We start from the raw sequence: 17,807 nt of genomic DNA, 5'->3' as shown, positions 1-17,807 counted from the left end.
AACAGCACACAGCTTTCCCATCAGATGTGAAGGACTTGACAAAACGCATCAGGACCGTTTTGATGGCCACAGCTCAAATGAAGGAGCATGAGAGAGATCCAGAAATGCTAGTGGACCTGCAGTACAGCCTTGCCAAGTCGTACGCCAGCACCCCCGAGCTGCGAAAAACCTGGCTGGACAGCATGGCCCGAATCCATGTGAAGAATGGAGACCTATCAGAGGTCTGCGATAACACTCCTGTCTGTTTGTGTGGTTCTTTGGGCTTCATTGTGATATTACAATGGATAATTTATCATTCAACATTCAACAGACTTGCATTAAAGTGGGTGTTTTATGTAGTTCAACTGCTTTATGCTGATTCCTTTGATATACAATTATGTGTGGTGACAAATCACTGATATCCACTTTGTGATTTTGATTGTCATTTTAATGTTTTGGTTCCCAGGCGGCCATGTGTTATGTTCATGTTGCAGCCCTCGTGGCAGAATACCTCCGGAGAAAAGGTGCTTCAGTTGTTTCTGATGAAAATGCTTTTGATCCAGTTCTTTTATTTGCCATTAGAAAGATTCTACTTGTACTAACATCTCTCCTCCTGTCTTATGTAGGAATGTTCAAGCAGGGCTGTTCAGCTTTCCGAGTTGTAACCCCAAACATTGATGAAGAAGCAGCAATGATGGAGGATGTTGGGATGCAGGATGTGCATTTTAATGAAGTAAAGCTATTTTCTTCTTACTGTATGTATTTTGTGTCTATTGTTATCTAGTGAAGATTAATGAGTTGAGAGGAAATCTGAAATATATCCAAGTTATCTAAAAAAGGTAAAAATAACTAAATTTGGTTTCTACATCATTGCGTATGCTGATTAAACTGCTACTTCTTGTTAATTTGCAATTTAGCAGGAATGAAGACAGATATAAAATGAAGGCATATTTGTGCCATTTGAATCCAAATGAGCTAATCCACTGGACATAAAAAAAAACAGCACAAATGGCCAGCAGTCTGGTTTAGTTTGATGTCCTAGACCAGGTCTTATTTTCAAGACCTGAGTGGTCATAACAACAATAAAGACGACAATAATGAAATTTGCTTCTGTTTTATTTTATTTAATTAATTATACTTTAAGAGTTAGAGCTACAACAAACAGTGATAAGATGGAGTGTTTACTTAAGTATGAATGGACCATTACTAATTTGTCATATAATTTCTCTTATTTAAGAAATAATGATGCCATTTTTGTGAAGTCGCCAAAGTGTTGCACCAGCCAGTCAGTATAATATTATGTTTTGCATGACCAATTACTTTTGGTTTAATCTCTTATGTTGCAGGTAAGATAATTATTTGGTAGAATATTGTCTTTGTGGTCGACAAAGTTTGAAGTGTTAATTTTTTTCTTTGACATTATGACATTATCACAATGTTGGGATATTAAGAATATGTAGAAAAGTTTTGGCATTTGCAGTACAAATCAAATGTTGATCTTAAAGACTTTTCAGCTCTTGGGATGAACTCCACTGCTTGGGCTTCATCTACTTTAAGTTTGTCTATAGATTTCTGAGTTACAACTATGAATAGTTACTTTTGCTGAATTAGGAGAATCATGCAAAGTCTGAGGATTGATTTTAAAATAAATATTATTCTGATATAGGATTAAGATTATTGTGCTTGTCTGTCTATTCCTAATGTCTTGGTTCAAAAGCACTCTGTTCCTTTTCAGGTCATTATCACCAGCCTGTACTTGTGTCTCCTTAAACCCCTTTAACTAAGCTCCCCATCCATTATTTTTTCCCTTTGTCGTCCAGGATGTTTTAATGGAGCTTTTGGAGGAGTGTGCAGACGGCCTGTGGAAAGCAGAGCGCTATGAGCTCATCTCAGACATCTATAAACTCATAATCCCAATTTATGAGAAGCGCAGGGACTTTGAGGTACACTGTCTCTTTATGACGGATAGAATCTCCAAACCAGATTGAGTTAGTCTTCATTTTACTTGGCTTCCAGCATGTTCTACAACTCTGCTGTCTCCCTTTATACAGAAACTGGCCCACCTGTATGACACACTGCATCGTGCATACAGCAAAGTGACGGAGGTGATGCATACAGGCAAGAGGCTGCTGGGGACGTACTTCAGAGTGGCTTTCTTTGGCCAGGTATGTTCAGCCTTTAGACTGCAGTTACACCGTCTGTCCACTAGGGTTTAAGGTGGGGTGTTCTTTTCCAAACAAACACATTGCTTGTGTGACTGTAAATTATGAAAACGTGACTGAAGAGCACAGGTTAGCAAGCTGCTGAATATATTTTAAGAGCACGACTGCATGCAGCAATATTTTATGACCCAACTTCTCTGCTTTTTTTTTTTAATCCTCTTTGAAGGCAGCGGTAAGTCATACAGGAGACCTTCCTGATTTTGTCAGTCGTAGTCTGTGGTGTTGGTGCTGCTTTAATTCATTTGCACTTGTCAAACACTGCTTGCTGCTTCAAATTACCCAATGTGCTATTCTGTGTCACCTCATGTTATTGTGAGGTTTTTTCTTACATCAGCTGAGAGTTTGCTCACAGGTTTTGTTCCTGTTGAAAGGTTAATCTATGAGAGGTAAAAATCCAAGAAACTTTTAAAAAAGAATATTTGGTCATTTTGGAGTTGACTCAAAACAGCTCAGCTTTAATATAGCATCTCTTCTTCAGTAAACATACATTTCAGTATTTTCTGCTTTTTGTTGCATGGACTTAAGCAAATATCTAAGATAAACACACTAAACATTTTTGTTATTTTCAAGTGTCTATGGCACAGATTACTCATCCACTTTGGCATTTAATTCTTTAAAAGAAACAAAAGGGAAGTCTGCTGGTCTAAGCTGACTTCCCTTTTGAAGTCAGCTTTTGAAAATGAATTAATTCATTAATTCCTTTTTGCCATGTGGATGAGGGGCAGCACTGCTTTACTCCATGCATTATATGCTTACAGAAACCTATGGTACTTTGGCATTTTCACTGATATCTTATTAAAAGCATGATGTGACAGGAAATTGAAGTTGTTTTGAAACTGTAATTGTTTAAAGTCTTATTATGCCCATAAACTGATAACGTACTCCTCTTCTTTAAAAATCTTCTAAATAGATAGAAACAAATGTTGGTGTATTTCTCTGCAGTGTAACCCTCATGTTAAGGTTTCTTCCTGTTACATCATCTTAATAACATGGAGTACTAGTGCTGCAAACTTTGCACAGAAAGCAAGTTAGGTTTGACTGTTAACTCTGTTTTTCTGGTACGCTGTCAGCACACTACATTTGTTTAGCATTGATAGATGTGGGCATCAAGGGTAGTGAGAAACAATCCAACCAGTTGAATGTGCGATTGGTGAACATTTCACTAAAACTGACCCTTCCTTTGCAAAAAATAATGAAAATTTCCAGACAAGTATTGGAGTAGCAACACAGATTTAATTATATTGCACAGTCTTACAAAACGATTACATAACATAATAATGTGATGATGTAACACTTGAGGAGAATTTCTTTTCACCAGAACAAAAGCAATTGAAATAAGATGGTTGAGTTGGCACAGAATGACTAACAACCAGCACTGCTAATCTCTGTTTAAAGGACATGTTGCATGGCCCTCAGTCACTTCTGCACTCATTTCAGCATTTCTGCGTGTATTGCAATTGCAAATTTAGTTTATGAGGTTTCAAATCTGACCATATTTGTCGACTTTAGGGTTTTTTTCTGAGTGTGTTTACCTCCAGCTGTGTTCTCTGATAAATATTAAGAATAGTTGTCTTTTTCCAGTTAATGTGCTCATGGTTATTATAGTTTTTGAATAACAATGATTTTTATTCTTTTGTGTTGTCCACACTCCTGTAGCAGTACCAGTTTACTGACTCAGAGGCGGAGGTAAAATAACCTGACAGCTGCAGTGTGTTTTAGGTTGCTTCAGTGTTGTGCTCCTTCACTAATGCAGTTTGCAGTGCGGTTTCATGTGCAGTGCTGATGGTTAATCCCCTTAACTCCTCCTGTGCGCCACAATCAGTTTTGCAGCAATCAGAGTAGGAAACTGCTTTACAAAGCTAATCACAAGGTTTAGATCCCGCTGTATAAACGCATGGCTTCCCTTTTCATTTCACAGGACTTTTAACTTGTAGTGTGCTATTATGGCATCCATATCTTCTTTAGATATAAAACTAATAAACTAACACAAGTGTTTTTCTCTAGTTGATATTCATGGAGCTTAGATAGTATGTTGTGTATTTAGGAGTGCTCAGATCAGAGCTGAGAATTTTAATCAGTGTCAGAATGCCTCCCACTCACTATTTATACTTGGTTTGATGTGCTTCCCTTGTTAGTAGATTAATCCAGCGTTTGTGCTTATTTAAGCTGACTTTTCAGAGTGTTTCATCTCTTTTAGGGTTTCTTTGAGGATGAAGATGGTAAGGAGTACATCTACAAAGAGCCCAAGTTCACACCCCTGTCTGAGATCTCCCAGAGGCTCCTGAAGCTTTACTCTGACAAGTTTGGACAGGAGAACGTGAAGATGATTCAAGATTCTGGACGGGTGAGATCACCTGCATTTATCTTTTGGGAAAAAAAGTTATCAGTTATCAGGGATCCATTACTCAGTGGATCCCTAAATGAAACATAATGAAAAAATTTTTTTTGTTTTTTTTTACCATTTTGATGCAGTTTATGAACAGGAACAAAAACAGCAGTTGACCTGGAGGTTGTTTAATTAATTTAATTTGTTGGCAGTTTGGTTGGTGCTGCATTGTAGCAGGAGTTCATGTCTTGAGATGATGTGCTTGCTCTATAGATTAATCCCAAAGACCTGGACTCCAAGTACGCTTATATCCAAGTGACCCACGTGACTCCCTACCTGGATGAGAAAGAGCTGGCAGACAGAAAGACAGAGTTTGAAAAGAGCCACAACATCCGGCGATTTGTATTCGAAATGCCTTTCACAATATCTGGCAAAAAGCAAGGTGGAGTGGAGGAGCAGTGCAAACGCAGGACGATACTCACCAGTAAGCTACTCTTTATTAGCATTAGTGGTATTAGTATTAGTGGTAACTCCGTTAAACAATTGTTTTGGTTTGTTTCTTTAAAAAATCTATTTCTCAAGCAATACCTTCTGAGAGCATAATGTCCTATAAACTTTATTAGAGAATGTATCTTATTGGGGTTTTATGTGATAGACCAAAACAAAGTAGCACATGATTGCCATGTGGAAATTGATATGTGGAGGAAAAATCTGAAACTGTGGCACACATTGTTTTTATTACCTTTTGCGCTCAAACCCCTACAACTGATTTTATCCAGTTGGTTTCAAAAGTGCAGGAATCAGTAAACAGAGACCATCTGTGTGTGAGTTAATCTCAGTATAAATCCAGCTGTTCTGTGAAGGCCTCAGAAGTTTGTTAGATAGCTAACATCACAAAGACAGAGGAACAGCTGTGTTTTGCTGTCAACATCTCAGGGATGTAAGATTCATAATCTGAAAATAAGTTTTAAAAAGCCATTGTGTCATATTCCTGCTCACACAAGACTGTTTATTAACACTGAGCACATTTCTTATTAATCAATCACTGATTGCATCCGTCAGCAGAATGTTCCTGTTTATGAATAGATGGTCTTGATTAGATTTTGAACATGTCAGCTGTTTGACATGTACATTTCCTAATCCCTATTACAGCTGTATTGTTTTATGGTGCGAGAGATACAAAAGTTCAGCCATGTCATCTTATCTGCAAATATGTGTGAACTTTTATTTGATGAGGAGTCTCCACTTAGACGGACACGCAGCTGTAAAACTGCGAAACCTTATCATTTAGCTTTAATTCAAGCTTTTCGCCTCTTTGTGTAATTCCTACAGCAACACACTGTTTTCCCTACGTGAAGAAGCGCATCGCAGTGATGTACCAACACCACACCGACCTGAGCCCCATCGAGGTGGCCATCGATGAAATGAGCAAAAAAGTGGCCGAGATCAACCAGCTGTGCTCCTCCAGCGACGTGGACATGATCCGTCTGCAGCTCAAACTGCAAGGCAGCATCAGTGTCCAGGTGCCCACTTTGAATCCTGTCAAAGCACAAACACACACCTGTAAAAATGAGAGTATAATATTATGAGAAAATTTACACCCGCTCTGTGACAGGTAAATGCAGGACCACTTGCATACGCCAGAGCTTTTCTGGATGACTCTAGCGCCAAGAAGTATCCAGATAACAAGGTCAAGCAGCTCAAAGAGGTCTTCAGGTGAGGTGTAAGAGTCCTACAGTTATCTTGAGGTAATCTCTCTCGAAGACATGCTTACAGTGTTTTTCTAAGCAGGCATTTTGTGGAGGCCTGTGGCCACGGCTTGGGCATTAATGAGCGACTGATCAAAGAGGACCAGCAGGAGTACCACGATGAGATGAAAGCAAACTACAGAGACTTGACCAGAGAACTGTCCATCATCATGCACGAGCAGGTAAACTCGCCGTTGCTGCTGCTCCTACCGCTGCTGTCTTTTGTTTTGTTTTTTTTTTTACTGGATTTAACATAATAATGTAACACCTTTAACCTGCCTCTGAAACAGTCTGTGTAAAGCACAGTAATCAGAGGGCCTTTTATATTGTTTTACAGAGCGATAAGGCACTCTCTGATAACATTCTCTGTTTTTTTTCTTCGTGCTGACATGAGCAGATTTGATGGTAATGCAAGAAACATCAGAATGCAAAATATTGAGTTAATTGTTGGTCTTGCTAGACAAACACCGTTCGGATTTAACGTAACTTAGTAAAAGTCCTGCCTTTAAAGTAGTTATAAAAAAAGCCAGGTCCAACACTTGATCCCGAGGCTCAGAGCTGTCAGATGATAAACCGCTTTATCTTTAAACACCTGCAGTAAACAGGAAATCAACCTCACATAAACTATGTGAGGTTGATTGAAGCAAATTTCTGCTCTGCAACATAATTGCACAATTTGGGCTGTCAGAGCAATTGTTTTCACTATAAATGGATTGATTTATAAACAATACTGTTTGTCCTATGAAAGGGAGACAATGACCAAAAGATTTCTCCTGTGGATGAAAGTATATTAATCAGTTTTTGTCCACCTTAATCCCCCCACTGCTCAAGGTGCTAGCTAGACCAACAGTCACTATTTGGCTTTTGTTATTTTGGCTTGCTGACATACTTTCTGGCATGCGAGTGCGGAGTGTTTGGATGCATGTACAGTATGTGTTGTTGTGTAAATATGCATCTAAATCTGTGTTCATAAATGTATTTATTTTTTTCTTCATTAGAGATGCATGAAACAAGTATGGTTTATTTCTAATTTATGTAATAATTGTAGCTGACATATTTCTTTTTTAAAAAACTAATATAGAAAATCTAATGTAGAAACATTATTCCAACTTCTCTTTCTGTCTTTCGCATTTTGAGTGGCCATTAATTGCTTCTGTTATGAGCATAGGTAATGTCGTCCTGTGTGAGTGAGAAGCTTAAAAAGCAGTGAATACATCAGCTAATTAACAACAAAACTTTAGATTAAAAATTTTCTATTTTGAACAGCAGGTGCCCCAATCAAAATCTCCTGTTATCCTTTAAAGGATAACCAGAGGTGCCTGATCAGTTTAGCAAGCAATTTTTTGATGCCCCAAAATCGGATTACTGCCTGCATCCTGATAAATCTCTGTTAATTCTCATTATACCTTTTTTTATTGGCAACTAAAAAAATGCTTGTTAGAAGTAATTGCCAGATTTTAGACCCACATTTCTTCAACTCTGGGTTTTGATATGAGACATTTATAATTTGACAAGCATTCATATTAAATGCATATATACAAAAAATTGCAGAAAAACTTGTTCTCTTCCTAAATAAACAATGTGAACAAACATAATATGATACGGAGACACAAAAAAGTGCTGCATCCAATACAGTCTCCTTTTCTTTTTTCTTTTTTTTTACCATTAGCCTCATTGTAAAGGATGGAAACGATTCAAAACAAGCAGACCCCAAGTTTTGAATCTGTTGGCTTTTATTGTGAGCTTTACTTTTTCAGTTAGTTGTCGCTTTTCCTACTAGATCATTCCTGTAGATGACGGCATGAAGAGCGTGCTCCCCGACTCGCTTCACATCTTCAACGCCATCAGTGGCACGCCGACCTCTGTCACCATCCAGGGCATCCCGCACTCTGCCTCAGTGATATAATCCAGTTCCGGATGTGAGCCTGTATGCTCACCATTGAGGCTGGCTTAGATCTGTCAGCTTATTGTTTGGAAGTTGCTGGGACCGTAAATAACGCTCACTCTCTGTGTTGCACTCTGGTCCACTCATGCTCAGGGTGGGAGTCCTCAGGGTGGGAGTCTCATCAGTCCTAGCCTCTCGGCTAGGACTGATGAGAAAAGCAACACTGCAGCAGAGACTCTCATCTGGCAAAAAAAACACTTTCTGTTGAAATGTATGTTTCACCTGTTTCTACCTAGACTGAACACTGTTTCTATTTAGACATTCCTGTTGGGATTTTTAAAATATGCATGTCACTACATCACCCCGCCCCGACAGCCTCTAGTTATTGTTTTTTTTTTCTCTCTTTTTTTTATCATGTTTAGGGTTTTTATGTACAGTATTTCACTTTTATAAGCCACTGTATTGATGTCTTGATAAATATATGCTGCAAACATTGACGCTTCTCTGTCTGGACATAAAGTTACATTTTCAGAAAAGGCATTTTTTTTGCAAAACTCCTCTGAATTAATGTTAGATTAAATCTGTTTTTATTAGGAGTTTTTTTTTATATGTATTTAAAGCCATTGCAAACAAAAAGTATATTCCAAGTTGTTTATTGATGTACATACAAAGGACTGTGTGCAATATTTGCAAAGCATCTTGCTGGGTGGAGATCAAACACTGTAATGATTATGTTCACCTTTTTGCCAAAGCGATGAGGTGTGGGGGAAAGACACTATGCCTACTGTGGAAGAAATATGAAGCTTATACTATTTTATGTTTTTCTTTTTTATTGTTTAAGGAAAATGTCTTATATTTGAGCAGCATTTTTTAATATTTAACACAAGTCACTGTTCTGCTGTAAACAGAGATGTTCCCTAATGCTTATCTTTTAAATAAAAGCACTCATTTCTTTGCGCATGTCTTTATTTATTTATTTTTTTTACAATATTGTTATTCAACTCCAGCTACAAAATCCATGCTTTTTATGATCCAATGCTCTAACAATCTTCTAAGGGCCTTTGGAAGACCAACAGGCCCACAGCATCACAGATCTGTCACCATACTTAACATTGGTCTTGAAGTACTTTCTCACATTCTTTTCTTCTGAAGATCAAAGTTAGTCTCAACAAACTAAAGCAACTTGTTAATATTAAAACTCCAGTATAATTTAGTAGATACCACACCCTTAGATTGTGGTTGCTGGACAGAAATGGTGTTTTCCTGGCATTCCTCCCAGGCAATTCAGGCATGCAGAAATGTTTTGACCCTGCAAATAGGGAACTTCTTTAAAGCTATTGCAGTGCAACTTTTTAGTCCTCTTGTCACTTCTAAATGTATCCTGAATGTCTGTCGATGCTTATTCACCAACTTGAGGTGAAATGTTTTTCTTTATTTGTAGTGAGGCAGTTTCTTCCCTCTCACTTTTCAGCCACAGTTTGACTTAAATGTAGCTTTTAATTGTGACAGCCATTCTAATGTGGCTTTCCACCTTTCACTTTCTGACTACACTGAAATGTCAAGAATGTCTAGAGGTCTTGATGTCTTTTCCATATTGACATCAGATGTCTTTATACTCTATATAAAGACTATATATATACAGTATATCTATATAAACAGAAACCTCAGTGAAACCTCAGGGTATGAATATGTTAGAGGATTTATCAGCTGCAACTCACGTTCCCACCCCATTGCAAAAACAAACCAGTCAGCAGTGTAAAAGACAACGTAAGGCTAATGAGGAGTAATATAACATGAATCATTCCCACTCCCACCTGTCAGGAGAAAAAGATAAAGTACTGAGTGCTTGTGGAACAAGTCTCAAAGGAATACCAAGGTGCAAGAGAAAGCAAGCAGCCGCCTCACTTAAACATGACTGGTAAGATTAGAGACAAATAGGACATATCATTTATAAGAATGTGTAGATGTAATACTGACAAGTCAAAGTAAAGTTGGTCAGTTTTAGATATTTAAATTTTTTGTAGCTAAAGCAGATTTTTGTACCCACAGAAAAAGATGATCTCAAAAAGGAAAGGAAGGGCAGAGGAAAGGTAAAGTGGTGGATAATGACTTTCAAACTGACTGAGGCTTTTTAGAAGTCAAGCATCAACAATCTTAGCTGGAATGCTGGTCTTTTGATACAGCGTATTAAAAATTGCATGTGATTTTTAGTTATCTTTGCCATTAGAATGACATTTTATTTGTGGATTCAACAGATAAAAACTTTCTTTAGTGCAACTGAGTTTGTATGAGTAAAAATTAAGAGTCAAATATTTGACCTTGTTTTATTGGCATAAAATATACTAAAGGATCAATTGCAATGCAATAAAAAAAAATCACTAACAGTATCATTTGAATTAACAGTTCATAATTTTTTAAGATTTAATGTTGCTTTCTCTGTACAAAATATTTTTTGTGCTGACTGATCAGTTTGTATCTTCACTACGTTTGGCTTTGCTGAAGGGATTACAATGCATTTGTTTTGTGTCTCCTGAACAGTGTAAAGAAGTGTTTGGCTACCCCATCAGTATCTTTTTCATTATAGTAAATGAGTTCTGTGAGAGGTTCTCTTACTATGGAATGCGAGGTGAGTTTTCTGGGAAGTAACACAGCAAACTACATGACAAGACTTTGCAATGACCTTACTTTTGAAAAGTAAAAAAAGACTGCTGAGAGATGGGGGGAGAGACCTTTCAATTTCAATTTTTGTCTTTTCTAAAAAAGAAAACAAAAAGTTTGATTACAATGATACTACACATTTAATTAATTTTTAGGCAGGCAAAATAACAAAAAAAAGACAAATCATTTTACGATTTTCAGTTGGGGAGAAAGACTTATTATGTCACACAAATAGTTCCAGTTTGAGCATGAAGTTTGAACAATAGTTGTACAACCCATTTATTTGTGCCATTATCTTTCTTATTTTGCCTTTTGTTTTAGATACTGTTACAGCTATCCTTTAACTCAAGACTGTGATTTGAACCTGTAATTATGGAATAGAATAAACTGATATATTTACAAATGTGCTGTAGAAAAAGATATTATTTCCTCTCCACAGCTGTGCTGGTGCTGTACTTTAAGTACTTTTTGCGATGGGATGACGACTTGGCCATCTCCATCTATCACACCTTTGTCGCTTTCTGCTACCTAACCCCCATTCTTGGGGCCATTATAGCCGACTCCTGGCTTGGGAAGTTCAAGTGAGTGACTGGATCCGATTTTAATGATTTCACTGTGTTATATTAATACTTCAGTGATTCAGTCAAAGGAGCGCGATCTGAAAATGTTTTTTCAATAAGGTACTTTTAGCTCAGCTTGTATTACTTCCACTATTCTTCGTTATGACTCTCATAGGACAATCATCTACCTGTCGATTGTTTATGCGCTCGGTCAGGTGGCAATGGCTGTCAGCGCAATCCATGACATCACTGACTCAGACAGAGATGGGTCCCCAGACAATATCACCTTTCATATGTAGGTTTACATGTTTCTACATGGATAAATAAATTCTTGTTAGTGTACCAGCTGCCTCATGCACTCGTTCTTTCCCCTCACATTCAGCGTGCTGTCCATGGTGGGTCTCCTGCTCATTGCTCTTGGCACTGGTGGTATCAAACCTTGTGTGGCTGCCTTCGGTGGAGATCAATTTGGAGATCATCAGGTTGGAAAAACACGTGGACAGCTCCTATCTAAGATTTCAATTGCTTGATCTTTAACGTCAGCTTCCACTCTAAACGTGCAGTTCAAACATCCATAGTTCAAATGTTTTATTGCTTGTGACTCTTCCACTCTCCGCCTCACGCTTTACCTGCTTTCTGTTGTCATCCTATAAACTAAGTTGAGCCGTAAATGATAATGTCATAATGTGTGTTTATTTTAATCGTTATGCACTAAATAGAAGGAAAGCCACTGCCAATAAAGATATCAGCAGCAGAAGAAACTGTCTATAAATTAGTCTACTATACTATTTTATGAGCAACAATCTGCCTCGCCGGATTATACTTATTGCTAATCATTGAAACATATCTGAGACCAGCACATGTTGCTGTGGCTGTACATGATACCATAGCCTGTCAATCAGCTACCCACAGACTTAAGAGCCTGGTCAATCAATCTCTGTGTTGTGGGATTAATTACAAACATTTGGTTGTGACCTGGTTAGCAATGGGCTGTGGTCAGGAATTTTGACACATGTCAAAGCAAAATTGTCATGTTTGAAGGGCAGCTTAGTAATTAAAACCTGACATATGTGTCAATGTCTCCACCATCAGTTTTGAAGAGGCACAGAAGGAGCCACAGCCTTCCCTTCAGCCTACTCATACATAAATAGTTCAAATCATGCTTATAGGTCAAACTAAATTATTGATGAAAGAAACCTGATTTGGATAAATAGCGACCAAAGAAATGGTAGAGGTAAAAGTGAAGAGAGGACATGAATAAGTAAAATTCAATATTAACACCAGTAAAACAGCTTTGCTTTAGAAAAAACAGAACTTTAACCTCACAAATAATAATAGAAATACAGTTCTTTATATCAGTCCTCAAAAACAAACACTCATTGTACTTTTTATGCAGGACAAGCAAAGAAGAACATTCTTTTCAGTTTTCTATCTCTGCATCAATGGTGGAAGTCTTTTGTCAACCATCATAACTCCCATCCTCAGAGGTACATGTTGCATACATTTCATGGTCAAAACGTGGAAAGAAAAATTTTATAAACACTAATAAAATTTCAGGATGTACGAGGAACTTTAAATTTGATCTTAACAAATATTTTTTGTTTCCCTTTACAGCTCAGGATTGTGGTATTCACAGTAAGAGCAAGTGCTACTCACTTGCTTTCGGCGTGCCTGCAGTCCTGATGGCGGTTGCTCTCGGTATGACTATTGAGTCTCGGGATATATTCTTCCCACGGAATTGTTTAATACACACTGAAAATGTGCATATTCTCCAACAGTGGTGTTTATCCTGGGGAGTGGTATGTACTACAAAACTAAACCAGAGGGGAATATCATGCTCAAGGTGTCTAAATGCATAGGGGTAAGTCTTTTCCCTGTTTTAATATTCACATAACTTCCACTGACTTCTAAGAGCTTTTTTTTTCTCATTTCAGTTTGCAATTAAAAACCGGTACAGACACAGAAGCAAACAATATCCAAAGAGGGAGCACTGGATGGACTGGGCAGAGGACAAATATGATGTAAGTTATTGATTTCTTTGATTGCAACAAGATGTTCCTCTAGTAATTCTTCATTTCCAATTTGCTGCAGAAACTCCTCATTGCTCAAATCAAAATAGCACTGAGGGTTCTCCTCTTGTACATCCCACTGCCCATGTTCTGGACCCTTTTTGATCAAAAGGTATGAATTGGAATCATAACCTCTCAGGACTGCACAATGTCCCTGAAGCAGAAGTATTCCTGAATTTTTACACCTCTGTTAAAGGGTTCAAGGTGGACACTACAAGCCACCACAATGGATGGACATTTTGTAAGTTTGGCGAATCAAGCAGCATCCTTGTTTCGTAGTTCCCAATAGCAGTGCATTTATGCTGCAGTGCATATATATGTTTTTTTTTTTATTTGTTCATTTATTTTAGCCTTTTTTCTCTGCAGGGGTCAATCGTTATACAGCCCGACCAGATGCAAGTTAGTAAAAAAGTGCACTGCGAAGACCCAAACCTGTGTACTGCCCTCTGCAGGACAGAATGTTCATTGTGCTATTTATTTCTTAAAGACAATCAACCCCATCCTGATTCTGACTCTGGTTCCCATTATGGACAGCCTGGTATTCCCTCTGATTAAAAAGTGTGGTCTGAACTTTACGTAAGTGAGGTGGTATATTTTGTTTTTGCCAGTTGTCACCTTATTGTATCTTTTGAAAGTTTTTCTATCAGAAACAAAGTTCCTGGTTGAACAACAAAAAAAAAGTCTAAATTCACCTGGGCTATGAAAACTTTAGAGCATAGCTGTAGATAATTGTTAGCATTTTCTCCTTTCATGTGTGCAGATTATACAAATAAATACTAAAGCTTCATTTGAATTCAACAGACCTCTGAAAAAAATGACTGTTGGGATGATTCTTGCAGCCCTTGCTTTCGTCTGTGCAGCTGTGATCCAGCTTCAAATTGACGTAAGTTAAGGACAAGTTGTCATTTTGTCTCTTCCTAGGACCAATGAAATTCTTAAAACACACAGCAAATGCTAGGCGGAGTTCTAAAAGCTAACTACTTTAACCTGACATCCAGAAAACCTTGCCTGTCTTCCCATCGGCGTCCCAGAGTCAGTTGAAGTTTCTTAACATGGGAAATACTCAGATTACTGTTCAGTTTCCAGGAGATCAGTTAAATCTTCTAGGAGCTCAGGTATGTATCTTTTAAATAAAACATAATCTCTTTTCTTTAAATTAAAATTAATACTAACTGCTTGCTTCATATATCACACACACTTCTTCTGATGTTTTTTTCCCGAGTGAAAAAATATTACATCTGTTTTATTCATTTGCAGGCCAGTGAAGAATACTTCAAATTTGAAAGTGATCAAATTCTGGTTTTAATCGGCAATCCTTCAGTATCAAGAAATGTTTCCCTGACCAAAGGGCAGCGACAAACACTTCTTATTCCCTCAGTAATCAGAGATGAATGGCAACTGGTGAGAGACTTACAAAAGATACTATAAATTAAAGTCACACCATCCCATGTATAATTGTTGAAATAACAAGCATTTACCACTAATTTTCTTCAGGCTTCTGATCTGATTTACAAGCCAGAAGAAGGAAACAATGAAATCCGGTATGTTTAACAAGTCATTCTTAGTCTTCTTTAACAGATTCATAGTTTGTTGAACAAAAAAAAAAAATCCTATTAATTGTGACAGCTGGTGAATATTTGTTTAGGTCCAACAGCATCAGTCCTGTTTAAATTGTTAAAAGAGCCGTTTGTAGATTTGGTAGTAGCTGTTCTTCAAACATTCTGCATGATTTTTATCCCATTTTAGATTTATAAATGGAATGAGTACACCAGTGAATGTCTCTTCAGCTGCAGTCAATTATGATCAAATTGAACCATTGCATTATTCAAACTACTCCAAGATAAAAAATGGAAGGTGAGGATCATTATCCATCCTTTTAAGACATTTTGTTACTACAATGTTTGCCTTAGGTGCACATATAAGCAATGGTTTGTTGAATATTTTCTTATGGCTTATGAAGGGCCACATTCACCTTGCAGAGTGGGTCACAGTCATGTGAATACAGCAAGGATTTTGGATTTGGAGGCTCATACACTTTCTTCATCCCCAGCACATTAACATTTGGACCAAACGTGAGTCTTAAACTTAGTGATTTATGTTTTAAATGTTAATATTCTTTAGAAAGTGCCTGCTTAAAAAGAAACTGTAACAAAAAAGGAGGAGGAGGATCATCACACTTTATTATTGTGTATAACTTTTGAAGACTGATTTATATTTTTGTAAAAATATGTTTTTGTATCATGTCTTTTCCCTGCAGTGGCGTTTCAAACACATTCATTCTTGTTGTTAAATATTTTGTCACATTACAACCACAATCTTCAATGTGTTTTATTAGGGTTTGGGATGTAATATAAAAACATAAAGTGAGGCATACTTGTGAAATTGAAACATCATGAAACATGCAAAGAGTAGTATGCATTTGTATTCAGCCTCTTTTACCCCTTTACTCCAAAACATAGAAAATCCACAGTAAGTTTTCAAAGGCCTCTTCATCCACCAGTGAACAATTTAATGTCACTGCAATCACAGTAGTTCTGTGAAGGCTTCAGATGTTGAATACCACTACATTTGGTATATTTGTCTCTTAACTGTGTTTATTGATTGGTCTATTTCAGTGTCATGAATCTATAACTGAGTCAGTGGACATTAAACCAAACTCGGTGCACATGGCCCTTCAGATCCCACAGTACTTCCTCATCACTGCTGGTGAAGTCCTGTTTTCTGTTACTGGCCTGGAGTTCTCCTATTCGCAGGTAATTTGTGCAAAACAAAACTAAACAATCTTTGTATAATGTTGTCTACATATTCCTATCTTAGAACACAATTTGGGACAACATTCTGATCAGGCATTACTTTATGAAATCTGTTACGAGAGGCTTTCAACAAATTTAATATAGATTATTTAAGTTATAGTAAATATATTAAATTGTTGCAAGAATTTAGAGGTGAATTATGTAAGTCAGTCTCTGATTATTATTTCTGTTTTTTCTTTTTGTTTTGTTTTCACTTTTAAATACTCCTTTCTTGTCAACAAGGCACCCAGTAACATGAAGTCAGTGCTGCAGGCGGGCTGGTTGTTGACCAATGCCTTTGGAAACTTTATCGTCCTCATTGTGGCAGAGATTGCAAAACTTCCCAAACAGGTAAAAAAAAAAAAGAAAAAAGGAATACAATGCATACAATGCCAGCAACATGTGATATTCACAAATATTTTTCAATGTCTTTCATGACTTTTCCCTCTCTCTCTGTTACCTTAAAGTGGACAGAGTATATCCTGTTTGCCTCTCTGCTGGTGGCGGTGTCCATCATCTTCTCCATTATGGCGAGTTTTTACACCTACATCGACCCCACAGCGATCGAGGCCGAGTTCAAGAAGAAAATTCATGATGATGAAGATGATAAGAAAAAGGAGCTGCAGAAATCAGAGTTTAAGATGGAGAAAAGAGATTCAGTTAGCAGTGACAATGAAGACAATAAATATGCTCAAACCAGCATGTGAACTATAGCTATCAGGAAATTCATCTATGATGTTGACACGTAAAGGCATGTAAAAGAGTTTTTTGCAAAAACTACAAATTAATTGATCTGTCCATTTTCTGAATATCTGAGTGCAACAAAATGTTCCTTTAAAGTTCAAGTTAAATCAACATAATTACAAAAATTTACTTCTTCCTTGTTTTTTTCTCTTTTTTTGTTGTTGCTTCTTTTATTGAAAAGATGTACCCAAAGTATTGGAATTATGATAATGCTTAAAAGTATGATGTTTTGCAATCTCTTAATGTGAGATAATGGTCGTTCCTTTTGCTAGTTTAAGAAGTTGGTTGTGAAACAAAGTCAGCCTTTTTTTTTTTTATTTATGTTCATTTGAAGTGACTGAGACTCACTTAAGGATGACAGAAAAAAGAGATTCTCCAATATCTGGGACACTTGCACAATGAAACACAACTCTATTCCTAGAGTGTTTCTTTCCTCTCTTGTTTTGTATTTTAATGTATTAAAATGTGTTTACAAAATTTTTAAGAAATAAGAGTGTAGTCATGGTATTCAGGATTTATTGATAATGCTGCATTTTCTGGCTTTTTTAGTTTTTTTTTTAAAATGTTTTTCTTTGGTCTGTATTTTTAATGTTTGATGTTGTGCTAAAAATGTAATAAATATATTTAGAAAATATTGCACTGATTCCACAGGGCTATGATAGATACCAAACAAATTTTGATATTAGACAAAAAATAACCTCCACAAATACAAACAATACTTTTTAAGTAATGGTTTATTTTTAAAAGGGAAAAAAACAATATCCAAGCCAATCTGGCCATATGTAAAAAATAAAAATAAAACACGTAATGGCAAACAATATGAA

At 36.9% G+C, this 17,807-nt stretch overlaps 2 protein-coding genes across 30 annotated transcripts in view; both read left to right on the top strand.

Moving 5' to 3' along the window:
- LOC122839614 (dedicator of cytokinesis protein 9-like) overlaps positions 1-9,116 on the top strand; it is a 75,565-nt gene extending 66,449 nt beyond the window's left edge. For 7 of the 29 annotated variants that reach the window (XM_044131387.1, XM_044131380.1, XM_044131382.1 and 4 more), the window contains 11 exons: positions 6-221; positions 446-503; positions 606-712; positions 1,800-1,922; positions 2,031-2,144; positions 4,399-4,545; positions 4,801-5,011; positions 5,860-6,050; positions 6,143-6,243; positions 6,319-6,457; positions 8,056-9,116. In XM_044131387.1, the coding sequence (XP_043987322.1) occupies positions 6-221; positions 446-503; positions 606-712; positions 1,800-1,922; positions 2,031-2,144; positions 4,399-4,545; positions 4,801-5,011; positions 5,860-6,050; positions 6,143-6,243; positions 6,319-6,457; positions 8,056-8,181 (1,533 nt within the window). In that variant the 3' untranslated portion in view covers positions 8,182-9,116. Of the gene's footprint in view, positions 1-5; positions 222-445; positions 713-1,799; positions 1,923-2,030; positions 2,145-2,367; positions 2,374-3,857; positions 3,888-4,398; positions 4,546-4,800; positions 5,012-5,859; positions 6,051-6,142; positions 6,244-6,318; positions 6,458-6,672; positions 6,681-8,055 lie in introns of all 29 variants that reach the window. The other 22 variants (XM_044131366.1, XM_044131363.1, XM_044131365.1 and 19 more) reach the window with 7 other exon arrangements.
- An 886-nt stretch (positions 9,117-10,002) lies between these two features.
- On the top strand, positions 10,003-17,615 carry slc15a1a (solute carrier family 15 member 1a). Its single transcript, XM_044131394.1, has 23 exons — positions 10,003-10,078; positions 10,210-10,250; positions 10,699-10,786; positions 11,258-11,399; positions 11,554-11,673; positions 11,761-11,860; positions 12,775-12,865; positions 12,993-13,076; positions 13,157-13,239; positions 13,313-13,399; positions 13,470-13,559; positions 13,644-13,688; positions 13,814-13,846; positions 13,935-14,023; positions 14,249-14,330; positions 14,446-14,562; positions 14,705-14,848; positions 14,942-14,988; positions 15,194-15,301; positions 15,408-15,519; positions 16,063-16,200; positions 16,483-16,590; positions 16,707-17,615. Exons 1-23 carry the CDS (start codon positions 10,072-10,074, stop codon positions 16,944-16,946), a joined length of 2,196 nt encoding a protein of 731 aa, XP_043987329.1. The 5' UTR covers positions 10,003-10,071; the 3' UTR covers positions 16,947-17,615.
- The last annotated feature ends 192 nt before the right edge of the window (positions 17,616-17,807 follow it).

Source organism: Gambusia affinis, linkage group LG11, assembly GCF_019740435.1.
Source record: "Gambusia affinis linkage group LG11, SWU_Gaff_1.0, whole genome shotgun sequence".
NCBI lineage: Eukaryota > Metazoa > Chordata > Actinopteri > Cyprinodontiformes > Poeciliidae > Gambusia > Gambusia affinis.
Note: the sequence above shows the minus strand (reverse complement) of the source record. Positions and strands in the feature narration are given on the sequence as shown.